This window comes from Dicentrarchus labrax, unplaced genomic scaffold (assembly GCF_905237075.1).
Source record: "Dicentrarchus labrax unplaced genomic scaffold, dlabrax2021, whole genome shotgun sequence".
NCBI classification, from domain to species: Eukaryota; Metazoa; Chordata; class Actinopteri; family Moronidae; genus Dicentrarchus; species Dicentrarchus labrax.
Window position 1 is genome coordinate 23266697 of NW_026136723.1, and position 18019 is coordinate 23284715.

The 18019-nt window shown below is 42.5% G+C and overlaps 2 protein-coding genes and 1 long non-coding RNA gene across 4 annotated transcripts; 1 reads left to right on the plus strand and 2 right to left on the minus strand.

Moving 5' to 3' along the window:
- Nucleotides 1–142: 142 nt before the first annotated feature.
- Nucleotides 143–9361, minus strand: LOC127358274 (elongation factor 1-alpha). The gene is made up of 8 exons (XM_051391261.1): nucleotides 9245–9361; nucleotides 7655–7810; nucleotides 6066–6245; nucleotides 5497–5793; nucleotides 4560–4710; nucleotides 2368–2624; nucleotides 1307–1541; nucleotides 143–519 (listed from the first exon to the last, which is right to left on the minus strand). The coding sequence occupies exons 2-8, from the start codon at nucleotides 7796–7798 to the stop codon at nucleotides 395–397; spliced, it is 1389 nt and encodes a 462-aa protein (XP_051247221.1). The 5' UTR covers nucleotides 7799–7810; nucleotides 9245–9361; the 3' UTR covers nucleotides 143–394.
- Nucleotides 3372–17662, plus strand: LOC127358276 (uncharacterized). 2 transcript variants are annotated; one of them, XR_007882412.1, is made up of 3 exons: nucleotides 3372–3421; nucleotides 3762–3945; nucleotides 16444–17662. It is a non-coding gene; the product is annotated as an uncharacterized LOC127358276 (long non-coding RNA). The 2 variants fall into 2 exon arrangements; XR_007882411.1 differs by lacking the exon at nucleotides 3372–3421 and having other exon boundaries at nucleotides 3428–3945.
- Nucleotides 9568–13415, minus strand: LOC127358275 (elongation factor 1-alpha). The gene is made up of 8 exons (XM_051391262.1): nucleotides 13249–13415; nucleotides 12194–12348; nucleotides 11460–11639; nucleotides 11058–11354; nucleotides 10820–10970; nucleotides 10461–10717; nucleotides 10134–10368; nucleotides 9568–10023 (listed from the first exon to the last, which is right to left on the minus strand). The coding sequence occupies exons 2-8, from the start codon at nucleotides 12335–12337 to the stop codon at nucleotides 9902–9904; spliced, it is 1386 nt and encodes a 461-aa protein (XP_051247222.1). The 5' UTR covers nucleotides 12338–12348; nucleotides 13249–13415; the 3' UTR covers nucleotides 9568–9901.
- Nucleotides 17663–18019: the final 357 nt, after the last annotated feature.

The window sequence follows — 18019 nt, forward strand, 5'->3', positions numbered from 1 at the left end:
AAACATGTCCGCCTCACCTTTTCGTACAAACATGTACTCCTTCATCATCTTAGGATTTACAGAAGAAAGGAGAAACCAATCAACCGATTATAACTGAAACATGCCAATCAATAAATACTTGTAATGAAACACAAAAGAACCATTTTCATTTGGCAATGTTTAAGATTTTTATTGTTTTGGTTTCAACTTAATCATGATCATAGTTTCCCCTAAAAGGCACAAGCCTTCCTTTCCTGCGGAAACTTTTCCGATGGGTTTTAATCAGCATAAGCCAGTCCTTGAGTAGAGAGCTCTGCCTCAGAGAAGATGGCGTTGGGTGACAGGGAAGAAGAAGGGATGGGGCGGCCCGCTGCTGCTGAGATGCAACTTTTTGTTGGACGTCCTGCATGAGAATTCATTTCTTCTTCTCGGCCTTCTGTGCAGACTTGGTGACCTTTCCACCAGAGGCGGCCTTCTTATCGACAGACTTGATGACACCGACGGCCACGGTCTGCCTCATGTCACGGACAGCAAAGCGACCTGGGAGGAAGAGACGAGACGAGAGGCTTAAAAGATTTAGTATTTGACGAGACATCCTCTGTGTTTGAGTTGCAACTGGTGAGAGGTGAATGTACAGTGCACGTTATACTACAGTACTTTTAATTGATGGAGCTCAACAAATACCAGCAGATAAGTAAGAAGTAAAACAGTTGGACTAGCATTTTAAGTTCATTTTATGCTCTAAACATTTTATTATTATGGCTAACATTAAAAGTTTTTACTCAATTAAATTGTTATTGACGTAAGTGAGCTATTTCCCCAGCCCCAACACAAGTAAAATATATTAAATACACACCAGAAATGTATTTGAATCTAAAATTAGTTCTATATAAAGTTGTTAAGGCAAACATATTAGCAAAATAAATGCCTAATCACACATCCAGAAGACATTAAGGGGCACAATATCCCTTTTAACTCTCTCCACCATCTCCAGAGGGGAATATCTGGCTCTTTAGCTGCTAATTGGTCCACTATGTTCCCCAGTTGGTCGCTAAATGTGTGTGTGTCTGCTGTTTGGTGTTAGGCAGGTAGCATATTGTGGTACGAGTGGAGTTGGGAGCTGGAAATGCACAATAAAAGCATTCACAGCAGACATTTTTTTAATTTGTCCCAGCACGAAATGCATTTAATTAATTAATAATGGCTCTTAAGTGACCCAGCAACACGCCTGTGCTTGTCCTGCTATCACAGGTCTGCCAAGAAAAGAGTCTATAAAGCCCAACAAATTCTTGTGTCACCAAAATGGGCAAACAGCGTATTCACTCACCCAGTGGGGGATACTGGGAGAAGCTCTCAACACACATGGGTTTTCCAGGCACCATGGTGATGATGGCGGCGTCTCCGGACTTGAGAGCCTTGGGGTTGTCCTCAAGCTTCTTGCCGGAACGACGGTCGATCTTCTCCTTCAGCTCGCTGAACTTGCAGGCGATGTGAGCAGTGTGGCAGTCCAGAACGGGGGCGTAACCCTGGGAGATCTGGCCGGGGTGGTTGAGGATGATGACCTGCAGAGGGACAGTTCAAACATCTAAGATCATCGAGGGAAGTTGACTGGTTGGTGCTGGAGTTATTCATATCAGAAGGGTCGATAGAGGGAGATGATTGTCAATGATTGTTCTGCTGTGTAATAACGACGATAATGGTCCTTAAACTTTGAGGTCCACTGTGTAGGATTTAGTGGCATCTAGTAGTAAACTTTCAGATTGCAACTAACTGAACACTGCTCGCGTCTGTGGGGCTAGGTTGGCCATGAAACACGAAAGGCCTTATCTACAGCCGATGATTGGTTTGTCCTTTCTGAACTACTGTAGAAACATGGTTGGTTCAACATTGCGGACAGGAAGGCGACCCGTGGCGTCTGTAGATAAAATTAACTCATTCTAAGGTAACAAAAAACACAACAATTCCTATTTTCAGGTGATTATACACTAATGAAAACATACATATCAATATTGTATTCTATTTCTGCCGATGAACAATGACAGGCGGCCCAACAAAAGGCAGTTTTCTCAACATAAGAATGTTTTTCAAGTTGCCTGTGAAGTCTTCTTCTTAAATGACTGATTTATCCACAGTGCCTGGAGCGCATTGGACAACTAAGAGTCTTCATCTCTTCATAAATTAAACCATTAAAGAAAACAAGCTTTGTTAACTTGAGATAACAAGATAATTAACTGGTGATCTCAAGATAAGTGCATTAAAAAATTATCGCAAGCACGGCCGTGAGATAAGCTTCTGTAAAAAAACAAGAAGCCAGGACAAGTTCTTCCTAATTGCTCATTCCTTCTTTTTAATCTTTATTTCCTCTTTTTGTATTTTGCTCAGACTCACCTGGGCGGTGAAGTTGTCAGCAGCCATGGGTGGGTCGTTCTTGCTGTCGCCAGCCACGTTTCCACGACGGATCTCCTTGACGGACACGTTCTTGATGTTGAAGCCGACATTGTCACCGGGGAGAGCTTCGGTCAGAGACTCGTGGTGCATCTCAACGGACTTCACCTCAGTGGTCAGGTTGGGGGGAGCGAAGGTGACGACCATACCGGGCTTCAGGATACCGGTCTCAACCCGACCGACGGGTACAGTTCCAATACCTGAGAGGGAACAGGAAGCAATATGGTTGTAGTACGTGCTTCAGTTCGCTTCAAAATAAAATAACTTGCAAATGTTATTTCTCATATACATACGGTATTTATATGTGTATATATATATATATATATATGTGTGTGTGTGTGTGTGTGTGTGTGTGTGTGTGTTTATAGATATGTGGTTATTTTCTATCTTATTTATTTATTATCTATCACAATTTTTATTTAATTATCCATTGTAGCAGCTTGGGTAACGGCAGTGGGTAGACGGTAAATCAAGTTTTTTTGCTGGTTTTTGTTTTGTTTTTCCTTACTTTTCTTACTCTTTCTCTTACTTTTGTGGACACTGGTAGTTGGGTTGTTGGATTTAGTATTCATGAGGGAAAACTCACAGGCTCTGAGCACATGTACATTTTGTTTAATATGTTTTTAACCTGTGAAAAACAAAAACCCTAATGACGGCCTGTAGGAGCTGTAAAGTCTCAATATCTTGTCAGTGTTTCTCTAAAGCCTTCTGAATTTGATCCTTTATGGTTCACATTGTTACAGTTACAGACTGTACTGACTGTATTCATACCTGTCAGGTACAGTTGTGGTTTGCTGTGGTGGTGGAAAGTTTGCAGTAAATTCAGAAAAACCTCTGGCATGTCTGAACTAATTGACAAACTGTCTGGATTCACTCCCAGAATTTGTTCTTTAGCAGATATCAGAGGTGGATTTGAGAACATGACGCATCAATCAAGAGTCTCCAATTTCACTACGAGCTGCTGTTACTGATGTTGGTGCAACTTTTGAGATTTCAGGTGAGCAACTCCACTCTTTGTGTGGTTTAGATATTTTGTGACAGGTCCAGGTTTTGTTTTACTTGTCTTTAGGTCTTAATTTGCATATACTTAAAAAGGGAAAGGTAGAAGGGGAAGGTTGTCAGCCACGTGCTTTGTTTTATTTTCATAGGTAAATTAACCCCATTTTCAAACTACTGCGCATGTGACGTTGCAGGCTTCGTATAAAGTATAAAGACCCTTTTGTCATTCAGGTATCTTTTCCTGCACATAAATGTGTTCAGGACTTCATTCAGTCGTAGCAAGACTAGACATTATCAGAGCGTCAATGCTCGCATGATATTTGGCAACTTTGATACAGGAGTGGGAGGACTGGCTCGACCGGAGAACTGCGGTGAACCTGATAGTAATGATATGAAGCAAGAGGAGTGCCTCCTGTTCTGTCACAGGCTGCACCAGCGATGTTTTAAAAAACATTTGTTTGCCCTTGAAGCGTTAATTCATGATCACCGTGTGCAAGAGGAAGGAGTATTCTGCATTTTACAGTAAGACTGCTATTACATTTCTCAGCAATTTCATTCATTACACAGAGAATTACGTTGCTTGTTTTAGTGGAAAAGCAGGAATAGACACCAGACGGGACTTGGATTTATTTCCTATTTGCTCGCCGGCTGTAAATAAAGCGTTTGGCTGTATAAACTACAGAAGGGTTGCTGATTTGTTTATTATGGCGACTGTACAAGTTGTATTTTCTAGCTCTTTTTCGTTGCACTGTGAGGGGAAACAATCCATTTGCAGACTGAACTGAAGCTTCTCCCTAAATAATGAAAATCTGCTGTTTATTGGTTTTATTATCAACCTGATGTTATTTTCTTTACCTTGTGCTGCTGTGACCTTTACATGCATCTGATGGCGTTTAATTCACTTGTGCTGTGTTGGAAGTGATATGGAAATGTTCCTTAGTCCGACCTGATAAGATTACTTTGCCGTTTCGTCAGATCTGCTTGTTAAATGACTATTTGATGGATGAAAGGGGCAATCAGTCAGGTGTCTGTTTATGTTTGATAGACTAGTAAAATATCAGTTTGTATGAAGCCCATTTCCACTGACATTAAGTTGATTCCTTTTCCATGAGGTGACATGACTTGACACTCCTTACCGCCAATCTTGTAGACGTCCTGCAGGGGCAGACGCAGGGCCTTGTCAGTGGGGCGGGTGGGGGGCAGGATGGAGTCCAGAGCCTCCAGTAGGGTAACGCCGTTTGCGCTGCCTTCCTTACGCTCGATCTTCCAGCCCTTGAACCAGGTCATCTAAAATGGTGAATGGGAAGAGAGAGACAGAGAGAGAGGACAGGAAAAGAGGAGAGAGAAATGGGATAAGAGAAAAAAAAAAGATTAAATGTACAGTACGTAATTTCTGATGCAGCTTGGTGATGTTGTGAAATAGCGTGGGATCATGGGAGTTGTTGCCTTCGCCACCATTGCCGTCACTGTAGTTAGAAATTCTCCCGGTTAGGATTCCTTCAGTGTTCAGTGTTCAGGAGGTTTTTACACGGAGATGAATTATCCGCAGAGGTCTCCTCCTCTCCAAAATAAATGGACCCGGTGATTAAAACCGATAGAAACACTGAATAAAGCAGTTTCACCTTAAAAATCTGTGTTTCTCAGATGCTGTTTGGCAGATTAAACACGTCCCGGAGGGGCTGCTGCTAACGTTAGCTCAGCTTGTTTCTCTGATAACTTAAGATCCAGACGTCTGATGAGTAAAATCCTTTAAAATAAACATAAAACTGACCAAGATCCAAAAAGTGTATCATAAAAATGTGTCTTAAAACTGGATAAAAAGTAATTTATATCAGCTTCTGGCAGACAAATAACACAATGGGGATATGACGCCATTGACAGACGACCAGTGAAACGCACCAATACCTTAACATTGTTGGAAACATTTGGGATAATAAAAGTACAAGAAACTATATAGCATAGGTCTAATGTGGAAATGTAACATATTATAACTGTAATTATTTAATATAATAATCCAAGAATTCTATTAAATATTACCCTTTGACTTGTGTCACCTAGAAAATAGCCCCTTACCTTGTCACTGGCCTCCAGCATGTTGTCTCCGTGCCATCCAGAGATGGGGACAAAGGCAACGGTGGCGGGGTTGTAGCCGATCTTCTTGATGTAGGTGCTCACTTCCTTGGTGATCTCCTCAAAACGCTTCTGACTGTAAGGGGGCTCAGTGGAGTCCATCTTGTTGACTCCAACGATGAGCTGCTTTACACCCAGAGTGTAGGCCAGCAGAGCGTGCTCGCGGGTCTGTCCGTTCTTGGAGATACCAGCCTCGAACTCACCAACACCAGCAGCGACGATCAGCACAGCGCAGTCAGCCTGAACAGGGAGATATTATGTGTTTTATACATAACGTATAAAGTAAAGGTGGGCCTAAACCTGATATCACAGTATACTGTTGAGTTCGGATTTAAATGCACTAAAACAAGATGCAAACTTTGAGCCTGAAGTGTATTTACATTTACAACTACTCCAAGATACTGGCTACTTGTAATGTTGGCCATGTTGAAAGATAAGCACATGCAGTCTTTGCAGCATCTGAACCCTGATAAGAGCTTTATAAGAGCAGGTGAAAGCAGGTGTGCCTTTACCTGAGAGGTACCAGTGATCATGTTCTTGATGAAGTCTCTGTGTCCAGGGGCATCAATGATGGTCACGTAGTACCTGCTGGTCTCAAACTTCCACAGAGCGATGTCAATGGTGATACCACGCTCACGCTCGGCCTTCAGTTTGTCCAGCACCCAGGCGTACTTGAAGGAGCCTTTTCCCATCTGTGGTGGTAACGCAAATGAAAAAGCATGAATCAGCAACTCTCTATCTCTTTAACTGAAGAGATTTTAAAAATAGCTTACACTTTATGTTAATTACAATTAGATTTAACTGATGAAATACCGAGTGTCGCCCACCCCGCCCTCCAACATCCAGTTTCTAAATAGGTGCTCGCTGTAAATACCACAGAGGCAGTAACCTCACATTATATGGAGTAGTTAATGTATGTGTGTTCATCAGGTTTCTTATTCAAGGCTCCGTGGGAATATAAATACTAAACTTCAGTTAATCCTTTTTTATTTCAGATACCTTAGCCTAGGGGAAATATTATAGCCTCTTTTTTCATCCAACAAAATATGCCAATTAGCTGATTAGAAAGATTAAATTAAGTATATATTAGAGAAAATTGGGTTTAGTAATGTGGAAGTAATTAATTTAATATGTATTAACCTTTAACTTTTATAGTCTGATTCCCTGAGATAATGGCAGCTACTCCACTTCCTGTTATTTTGGTCAGTTTCGTACTGTTTACTGACTTTAAACACACCTTATAATTAAAATTATGCATTTTGCATTAGTAGTGAATAGAATAATTTTAATATTTTAAATGGGGAAAAATTATACATGTAAATATTGTGACTAGGATGAGAACTAATGCTGTATTTGACAAAAAAAAGACAATGCCTTTAACAATAAAAAATGTCAATGCACTGTAATCCAATTTAATTTGTAGTTTGTTAATTTTCAAAAATAAAAATCTATGCATTTAGACCAAATCGTGGAATTAAACCATCTTGCTTTTAATTATAAATTCATTAGTTCAACTGGGAGACACACTTTTGTTTTCTTTAACAAACGGAAATAAATGGAAAATAAATAAGAATAAGAGATCAAATCTGTAGACAGTGTTATAAAAAAAGGAGGACATATTTAACACATGTTCTACTGTATATTAAGGAGGACATATTTAACACATGTTCTACTGTATATTAAGGAGGACATATTTAAGACATTTTCTACTGTATATTAAGGAGGACATATTTAAGACATTTTCTACTGTATATTAAGGAGGACATATTTAAGACATGTTCTACTGTATATTAAGGAGGACATATTTAAGACATGTTCTACTGTATATTAAGGAGGACATATTTAAGACATGTTCTACTGTATATTAAGGAGGACATATTGGTGTTTTCGTGGTTACACCCTTGAATTTACGCACTTATTGTATATTAAAATATGTGTACACAGGGATATTGTCTGTACAGCTCACAGTGATTAGGACAGTACATACTTATTAACAGTAGGTGGCAGCTTCCACCCGTTTGTTTCCCCAGACATAAACTGTATCACTGCAAACATGAGTCCTGTAGTCGTTATTGATTACTCCAGTGTCTCCATAACCAACCTCAGCGGCCTCTTTCTCGAACTTCTCGATGGTCCTCTTGTCGATGCCTCCGCACTTGTAGATCAGGTGGCCGGTGGTGGTGGACTTGCCGGAGTCGACATGGCCAATGACCACGATGTTGATGTGGATCTTTTCCTTCCCCATTTTTTTGATTTACTGGTTGTAAAAAACAACAACATAAAGGGGGGAGGAAGCCGTTATGGGACATTAGTTGTGTGTCTCCAAAATGGACGGAGCTCGGTTGGACCTCCATTATATGTTGTGATTAATATCAGTTGGCCGCTACATTAATTTAAATCTAAACATCACGGGGAGTAGTTGTGTATATTTCAGCTTTAAACTTGTCTTTTAAGTAGCCAGAGTTCACTAATTTAATCTAAAATCAGCTATGTTACATGTTAAACATGGAGTGGGTCTATATCCTGTGAGGTATCCGTGCTTTGTCATTACTGCGGCATTAACGGTTAGCCGTTAGCCGTTAGCCGGCCGTTACCGTTAAACCCATAGACAGACGTTGGAACACGTAAACGCCGCATTGGCCTTGTTGCTGGGATACGTCAACCCCGCCGCCATGTTGGATCGGGCAAGACTAGCCCGTAAGCAAAAATACAAGTTTTTTTTTTCTGGATTAAAAACCACAATGACGTTCATATTTAAATTATATTATATATATATATATATATATATATATGGAGGATAACTTCAACTTAAAAGTTACTAAATTATCTGTTTATAAGTCAGTCCTGCCGGGTCCGACATGACGACGACCAATGCGGCGTATATATTTATATATTTATATATGAATATATAAATATATTACTGTGTGTGTCTCTATGGTTAAACAGTCGGTTAAATCCAGCATCTAGCCAACAGTAGCCGTTAACGATCTCTACATTAAACCGTCTACTGTTGTCCTTTTTCCAACTTAAACGCGACACACAAGTTACGGAAACACCCCATCTCCTAAAAAGTCATTTTCGGTGCTCGTGCCCGTCACCGGAAAGGCGACACCGATGAGTCACGCGCCATGTGCTCGATACCGGCTCCTCGGCCTCCATGTTGCGCCGGGAGCGCAGAGCCGCCATGTTACCGACTGATGCAAGCGCGCACACGAGCACACTGACACTGTGCTACAGGCAGCATAGGGGTGGAAGGATGCGCGTTCACGAGGGTGGAGAGAGAAAAGGACTACCATGACTGGCAGAAAGAAAATTCTGGCAACTCCTTTGTAGTCCAAGTTCATTGTAATCGTTTCTAGTTCGCGTTATTGTTTTAAAGGGGGGGAAGACAGTTAATTAAGCCTTAAAATAAAGCCGAAATATATCACCAGATCCTAAACAAAGCCTGGGAGAGAAATGCAGGAGGTGAGCCAGCATGTTTACCTATTATATGTAATAATGAAATATCCAACACAGCCATGCAAGCATCTATTTTCTAGCCCACATTCAGACTGATATTCAGACAGAGCAATAGACGCTGATACTTAAATACCCATCCCTGAATATAACCCTTCAAGCTCCTGCATCAACATGCATTTTAGCTCTAGAGTTTAAGCCTTTTAAAGAGATTAAAACATCACATTTCACCAACCTGTGCCCAGGAAATAAGACGTCCCCTGATTTAGAGCGGAGGGAAAAAAGGACAGAATGTGATCCGTCCTGTGTTTTTATACTGAAGCAGAGGAGAGGGAGGGCTGTGCATGCTCTTGTTGCTGTCAGACAAAAATAAGAGGTGCTATTGGCTGGGGCGGCATAACTCCTATCGAGGCGATTGGATGGCAAGTGTATCGCTGCACACAAGATAGCATGGTCAAAAACAGCTGCAACGCAGAGAGGCTCGCCTGTGACAGCTTAAAAAAAAAAATCCCCCCCAACACCAACTGCAAACAGCAAGAGGACAAAGACGAGCCAATGTCAATTTTTTCAAAGACATTTATTTTATTAGTTACCAGCAGCTTTCTTTCCAATTAAATTTGTGGCATTTTTAACATCAAGATACAGTTCTAAACCATTTCCAACTTAAAACTTAACTGAGAAGAAGCACTGTCATGTGATTCAGGTAAGTGACAATACCACGTAGTTCTTTTTTCCTGCGAAAACTTTTGCGATGGGTTTTAATCAGCATAAGCCAGTCCTTGAGTAGAGAACTTTGCCTCAAAGAAGATGATCCAGAAGGGGGATGAAGGGGGTAAGGGGTGGCCCGCTGCTGCCGGCACACATCTTGTTGCTGGATGTCCTGCACGACCATTCATTTCTTCTTCTGGGCCTTCTCTGCAGCCTTGGTTGTCTTTCCGGATACTTCCTTGGTCTCCACAGCCTTGATGACACCGACAGCCACCGTCTGCCTCATGTCACGCACAGCGAAGCGACCTGGAAATAGAAGATGGGCGAGCAGTTAGTCACGGCATGCGTGTAGTTGAGCCTGTCTTTTCATTCTGTTGCTTATGTATAAACAGTGTCGCGTGTAAACCGATACATACCGAGGGGAGGGTAGCTGGAGAAGGGCTCCACAACCATGGGCTTCTGTGGGATCAGCTTGACGATGGCGGCGTCTCCGGACTTGACGAACTTGGGGCTGTCCTCAAGCTTCTTGCCAGAACGACGGTCGATCTTCTCGATCAGCTCGCTGAACTTGCAGGCGATGTGGGCTGTGTGGCAATCCAGCACAGGGGCGTAACCTGCGTTGATCTGGCCAGGGTGGTTCAGGATGATGACCTGCGGACACATCGTGAATTTAGAACTCCATCCCAAATGCAACTCGATCCAGAACAGAAGTCACGCCGTTTCAAGCCATTCACAAAACCAACCTGGGCGTTGAAGTTGTCTGCTCCCTTGGGTGGGTCGTTCTTGCTGTCGCCAGCAACGTATCCACGACGGATTTCCTTGACGGACACGTTCTTGATGTTGAAGCCAACGTTGTCGCCGGGGACAGCCTCGGGCAGAGACTCGTGGTGCATCTCCACAGACTTGACCTCAGTGGTCAGGCAGGGGGGAGCGAAGGTGACGACCATGCCGGGCTTCAGGACACCGGTCTCCACACGACCGACGGGTACAGTTCCAATACCTGAGAGGGAAATTAAGTGTTAAGTATGCAAGAAACTCCTGATTTGATGAGCTTTAAGTTTTACCGTTGTCCTTCAGTAGGAAGATGTTGCTCAGTTCTTACCGCCGATTTTGTAGACGTCCTGCAGGGGCAGACGGAGGGGCTTGTCGGTGGGGCGGGCAGGTGGCAGGATGGCATCAAGAGCCTCCAGCAGTGTGGTTCCACTGGCATTGCCCTCCTTGCGCTCAACCTTCCATCCCTTGAACCAGCCCATCTACAGATTCAAAGAACAACAATAAGCCCCATGTCCAATCCATCAGGTTGACAAGTTAGAGACGCCGCACGGTGAATGACCCCTTACCTTTTCACTGCCCTCCAGCATGTTGTCTCCGTGCCATCCAGAGATGGGTACAAAGGCAACGGTGGCGGGGTTGTAGCCGATCTTCTTGATGTAGGTGCTCACTTCCTTGGTGATTTCCTCGAAGCGGGCCTGGCTGTAAGGGGGCTCAGTGGAGTCCATCTTGTTGACTCCAACGATGAGCTGCTTCACTCCGAGGGTGAAGGCCAGCAGGGCGTGCTCGCGGGTCTGTCCGTTCTTAGAGATACCAGCCTCGAACTCACCAACACCAGCAGCAACGATCAGCACAGCGCAGTCAGCCTAAAAAGAAAAATATCACGTAGTTGAGTTGAGATTCGAGTGCACTAACGCTGGGTGCAAATGTAGATCAAAGCTTGAACTTTTGGTGCATTAACACTCATTTACCTGGGAGGTACCAGTGATCATGTTCTTGATGAAGTCTCTGTGTCCAGGGGCATCAATGATGGTCACGTAGTACCTGCTGGTCTCAAACTTCCACAGAGCGATGTCAATGGTGATACCACGCTCACGCTCGGCCTTCAGTTTGTCCAGCACCCAGGCGTACTTGAAGGAGCCCTTGCCCATCTGCGGAGGAACAAAATAGGAAATACAGATTTAATTTTCCGTCTCTACAAACACACGATAGATGACTGAGCTGTGAATTCGATTAAAACCATTGGGTGAAGTTATAGACTCATTTAGTCGTGAAAGGGATTCCTGTAGACAGTAGCTCCATTTATAATTCCTTTTATTCTGTACATGTTCAGGAAGACAATGTGGATTACATAAGTGGTTGTATGTGATAAAAAAAGTTCTAGACATCCAATTTTGTATCATAATTATTAAATTAAAAGAATATAAGTATAGCTTTTAAAAATATGGGGCATTTCAGCTGTATTAATATAGTGTAATAATATAGTGTATTAATATAGTTAACAGCCCTGAGGCCTCACCGTTTAGTGCACAGTCACTACACGCGCTGCTGGCGTTAAGCCCCACCCCTGCGTGCGCGCACACGGCTGCTACATTCTCGTGCCGGGCGACACGGCTCAAAAGTGGGCACGCTGACGCCGCCATCTTGGCTCTAAACTAACCGTTATAACGATTATTAAAAGAAACCCAGAATATAAACGGCTCACCTCGGCGGCTTCCTTCTCGAACTTCTCGATGGTCCTCTTGTCGATGCCTCCGCACTTGTAGATCAGGTGGCCGGTGGACGTGGACTTGCCGGAGTCGACATGGCCAATGACCACGATGTTGATGTGGATCTTTTCCTTTCCCATTGTTTTAGTTTCTGTCACGAATTTAAAAAAGAGAGAAAATGGAGAAAGAAAAAAAAGCAGCCGTTAGCTCTCGTCGTTAAACCGAATGGAATGTTAGCCTAGCTGCCATGCTAACTAGTTTCAATATAACGTTAAGTGAACCGTGGCATTGCGGGCCCGGCACAATTTGAACACAGCTATGGCACGAGTTCATGTGTTTTAAAGTGCTTTATTTTATTAAATACACGCTTAAATTCACATTTAGAATCAAACACATCAAAATATGGCCGTTAATGTGTTTTTCAATCAACTGGTCACACCGGGGGTTTTCGCCGCTACCAGGCGGTGGCTGCTAGGCCTCACTCGGCCACAGGCCAGGCGAGACACGTGTTACTCCGTGGGCCACGTCGTATTAAGTTACAAAGATTGCCAAATATTCACCAGGCATTAAGTCCCAGACTCCCAACACCTGTCGGCCAAGAATATGTACAGTTGTTTAATAGAGGAGAGAGAATAAATGCCAATCCAGCATCCCCGGATCTCCTCTGAAGGAACCCCCTTCTTTGTTCCCTTCCCTCCTTCCACATCCTCTCCTCCGTCGTTTAAAAGTTCAATATAATCTCACCAAAGCTCAATAACGCACAAAAAGACAGTGGGATCGATCACGTACACAACCCACCACTGATATAAACGGTAACGTAAAGGGTTTGCTCAGTTAATCCCATCCAACAATAGAGAAGAGAGGGGGAAAAAAGAGCCACAGGTTTGTGTGTGAAGTTACATAACCGAAAATGACAAAAGTTTGGTATTTTTTTAAAAATTAAAAACAACACACTCCAAAACTTGGGAGTCTCGTAAAGCTTCACAATCCAGTCACAGGCCGCCGTGCCTCTCGCTCGCTTATCTACCAGATGAATCAAAGCTCAACTTACCGGTGTTTCTGGGTTTTCACGGCCAAAACTGCTGCCCCTAGCCAGGTAACAGAAAGAGGAAGAGTCGGGGTGGACTGGGAGGTTTTATACTGAAGGGGAGGCGGCCTCACTTCCCGTCGCCCTCCCCGGTGCAGACCCGCAAATCACACACATTCCTGCAGAAAAACGTCAGCACGCCGCCGGATGAACCGCCTGAAACATGTATGTTGTCTCACCACCAGGGATTGTTGAAATTTATTATTATTTATTTATTTTTTTTTAAAGAAAACTAACGACAAAAAAGAGAAAGAGAGAGAGAGAGAGGCTATGGTGGAGAAAGACCCAGAATCAGAGAGTGAAAACACACAGTTGATGCTGGTTATTTCACTCATTTTACACCTTTATTGATCAGTTGTTTGATTGGGAAACTTCCTGGTATGACATTTTTATTCCCCAGCTGTTATGTATACATACATTATTTTTAATTGGCCACTCCAGAAAGGACTAACACTTAAAAATAATCCACCATATTGTCCCTTAACTTACGCTGTAGTGTCAGAATAATTAGGAAATTAACATTAGCACACAGTTGAATCAATACTGGCCAACACACAGAGGATTAAACTACATAATTATGCATTTTAAGTGACGTATAACCTTTCGCCATCCTAGAAATAAATAAATAAGCTAGCAGAACACTACTGAATGTAGTGGGTGTAATACACCACTGTAGACACAATAAAGTTTGAAAATATAATAGAAATATTGAGTTTTCTTCTATTATAACGAGATACAGCTTCACCTAAATTCTAAATGTATAGTTTAAACTGAATAGAAGAAGGGTTTGTTTATTCATATGGCGTCATAGTGTATATATTACATATAAACTGCACACAGGAAAGCAGATTTTTATCATTTATTTAAAGAGAAAGTCACATAAAATAACATATATTTATATATATACACACACTAATATAACAGCACAAAGCTCTCAACCAGAGCCCCCAATCCCTCCCACCCACTGGTAATACTGGGACGACTCATCAGCTTGACAAGATTACTTTAAATCCCAACGAGATTTGCATTCAAACAGAGACACAGACCCTGAAAAGATGAACTCATGCTGTTTCTAAGACACCTTATCAGCTGGTCGTTTACACTCACAGCAGACACACACAGTGTTTGAGTGAATTAAACGAGATGTTCTGAGGAGGGTATCTTTAAGGGTCAGCTGGTTTAATGCTTCGATTAGGTTCAGTAGTGAATATTTGATTTATCTGGAGGAGTTAGACTGAATAAAAAAAGAACATAATAGTTGGGATAAACTTAAGAGAAAGGCCTGTTTTTGACACTGGGATGCTACTTGGAGGTCAGGAGGTCAGAGTCTGTCTCTTCCTCCAGCACTGTGGCATGTTGCCCAGTATAGAGGCAGCTGGCGTTCCCCCTGGCACACACACACACACACACACATATATATATATATACACACACACATCTAACTACTCGCTCGGCTTTCCCTCCAGTTCAGGTAACAGCCACTTCGATTTGGCAGCTGCTGCTTTCACTCAGCGGAGAGCAGAGCGACTACGAGAGGAGGAGGAGGGGAGGAAGCAGAGCGAAGGGGTCGATGTGCGAGGAAGGGTAGGGAGGGCGGACGAGAGGCAGGCTGCTGGGGAGATATGGGGGGAGAGGAGGCAAGCGATAAGATGAGTGGCGGGCAGAACGAGAGCGGCGGCTCGCTTGGAGATTAATAAAAAGTGAGGTTTCCTGTGCTGGAGTCACAGAAGGAACATTCAAGCAAAGATCTTGTGAAATGTATTTATTGTTGAATTATCTTAAAGAAAACATAAATGTCAGATACGTGCACTAGCTTTAAACAGTTATTAAACCACACCTGTAATCCTCAACCTACAGCAACACAATGTTTAAATACCCCCTGACTCTGCAGCCACAGTGTTGTACAACTTCCATTCATAACCAGAGGCTCAAAAATGTGGTCTGAACCAGTTTGAATTAGCATGAGTATGACGCGTTAGGTTATTGATTCTTAACAGTGGAGCGTCAGTGTCTTAATCGTCATTCTTCTGATCCACCATGAACAGACCTGTGGTCCTATGAGACCGGTTTAAATATCGGTTCATAACATTAAACTCTCCTCCGGTAGCAGTTCAGTCTGTCTTCATCTGAGAGTGTCTGGTTTCTTTATTGATGCTCCATCAGTCACTGCTTCCTATGGACACATTTATATCTTATTACATGAGGAGAAGAGCATTTTATGCCAGTATCTAGAGGTATCAATTAGACCCATGTGTCTCAGGATAAAGTGACTAAGACTATTTATGCAATGACATTACATGACGTTGTGCCATATTAGACCCGATTTGTCGACTTTTGATGAAATAAAATAGAAGTTTCAACCCTCATTAAACTCTTATATACTGAATTACACATTGAAGCAATATAAAAATAGATGTTCCTTTAAAAAATGGGTTGAAATTAAAAGTTAATGACAAAAAAAAAAACAGCAGATTTTTATGTTGACATTAGGCACCTGTCTGTGTACAGGTGTGCACTCATTGCCTCCAGCTGATATATTTCACAGTGACAGCTCTCAGTCTGGGAGTTCTTGAAGTTTATGGCCTGAAGATCTCAGTTGGGCAGCTGTAAACACCTCCCCTCGGCCTAAACACCCCGTTTAAAGACAATCGCTGTTACTAAAACATACTTGTGGGCAGGTAAATCGGAAGTATTTGACCTCTCAGATTGACAAGCGAAAGGCTGTTCAGGGCTTATTAGGTTGAGTAAGATAAGGCCGTGAGGGCTGAAAGGGAAACAGTCGACAAAAGGTGGAGCAAAAGAAACCTGGCGGAGACCCAGATGTGAAATCATTGCTCAGCGACACCGTAGTACTTGACCCTGTTTAAGTGTAGAGGGAAGTGGCTTCTTCACACGCATGAAACCACAGCACATACTCATGGTTTATTTTTTATTTATACACCAGATTGATAGTCTCTCACAGCTCTCAGACACGATTTAGAAGTTGTTTGAGAGGAGGAGGTTGTGTAGCTCAGGTTTCACCTCTTTGGCGACACCTTGCTCAGTGTCCTCCTGGATCCGAACTCTTCACTAATGTTCTACAATCAACAAACTTTATATTTGTATATATTGTGGGGTTGTATTTTTTGCTGATCTACCCTGTGGTCTGTCCTCTTCCAGGTCTACGCAGTGGAGAGGAGGTCGTACGGCTCAGGTTCTGCCTGGTAACACCTGAAGTTGCTCATTGAACTCCTGGATCCTAATCCTGTAATCTTCATGGATGTCTTTATGTCAGCTTGTATATGATGTGATTTTGTTGGTATGTTCTGTATCTAATGCATGTCTGTCCGTCCTGTGAGAGGTATCCCTCCTCTGTGGCTCTTCTCTGAGGTTTCTTACATTTGTTTCCCTGTAAAAAGTTATTTTGGGGAGTTTTTCTTCACCCAAATCGAGGGTTAATCACATTATGTTGTGATTTTGTGCTATATAAATAAAATCTGACTTGAATTGACGCTGTTACATCGGAAACTCATGAATGTCTGAACCAAATTTCAAAACAATCTCATAGTTGTTGAGATATTTTACTCAAAACCACGAATGTCAACCTCGTGGTGGTGCTAGAGGATGAATCAGGGTCTCGCCAAAGTCTGCAGGGTCCATCCTCTGGAGACCACGAGCGGCTGTACACAATGTCATGGCGATCCAAGTGACAGCTGTTGAGATATTCGAGTCTGGACCAAAGCGTCGGACCAACTGACCAACAATGCCACCCACTCACATGTACACCAAACGTCTGTGTCTGTGTGTGTGTGTGTGTGTGTGTGTGTGCGCCTGTAGGCCGCCACAGTGCCCCAACCACAGCTCGGCTCATGAAGACGTGTCCTCTAATGATCTGATGGCAGAAAGTAAAGCGAAGTACAACAGCTGTGCTCTTATTTGAGGCCCTAACTAGAGGGGTATGAGTGTGTGTCAGTGTATGAGTGTGTGAGTGTGTGAATATGTGTGTGTGAAAGGGAGAATGTGATTCAACAGTCAGTCGCTGGCAGCATGTTTGAGATGAGTCATCGGGTATGAGTGGTGGTTATAGCAACAGGAGAGATCTGAACATTTTAACTACAGACTGAGAGAAAAGCTGTTGTTTGTTGGTACAGATAGAGAAGATATAGATATAGATATAGAGATGTTATTTTTCTATATGTATGAGGTTCTTAATCTTCTGTCTTTAAATGCCAGGAGGAAATTTCACTGGTTCATATTCATAAATGCATGATGTAGTTTTTGTAACCATGTACCTCATGTGTATTTATTAAGGCACTAAAGCACACAAAACATGTTTTAAGGCCCCTTTATTGTACTGATTTACCTTTAAATATTAAACTAAGTTTGTTGTTTTTATTCACTATTTGTCATGTTTTTATTTTGTATGTTTCACCCAATACCTGGACCCTCTCTAAAAACAAGATAATGCACCTCAAGAGGCTGCAAACAATTTTCTTCCATTCAGCCACATGAGCAGGGAGGTAAACCACCGATGTTGGGTGATAAAGCCCGGCCCTTTTCAGCTTTATTGAGGTTTTACATGAAACTAATACAATAATAAAAGTGCCAACGGTGTCAAAGTGTGTTCATAAAGTACACAAGAACCAGAGAGTCAAAAGAAGTTGTAAGTCTGGCCCTTTCCAGTTCATCCCACTGGTGTTGGATGTGTCCGAGGCCAGGGAGTTATAGTATTAACCTGATGGGTTGCGAGATGAAT

Bases quoted from the DNA above. Each gene is read 5' to 3' on its own strand.
- LOC127358274 (XM_051391261.1), bottom strand. From the start codon at position 7,798: ATGGGGAAGGAAAAGATCCACATCAACATCGTGGTCATTGGCCATGTC. The intron at 6,246-7,654 runs GTTGGTTATGGA...TTACCACCACAG, and splicing joins TCGAGAAAGAGGCCGCTGAG to ATGGGAAAAGGCTCCTTCAA. The intron at 520-1,306 runs GTGAGTGAATAC...TCTTCCTCCCAG, and splicing joins CTCCCAGTATCCCCCACTGG to GTCGCTTTGCTGTCCGTGAC.
- LOC127358275 (XM_051391262.1), bottom strand. From the start codon at position 12,337: ATGGGAAAGGAAAAGATCCACATCAACATCGTGGTCATTGGCCATGTC. The intron at 11,640-12,193 runs GTGAGCCGTTTA...GTTCCTCCGCAG, and splicing joins TCGAGAAGGAAGCCGCCGAG to ATGGGCAAGGGCTCCTTCAA. The intron at 10,971-11,057 runs GTAAGGGGTCAT...TTGAATCTGTAG, and splicing joins TGCTGGAGGGCAGTGAAAAG to ATGGGCTGGTTCAAGGGATG.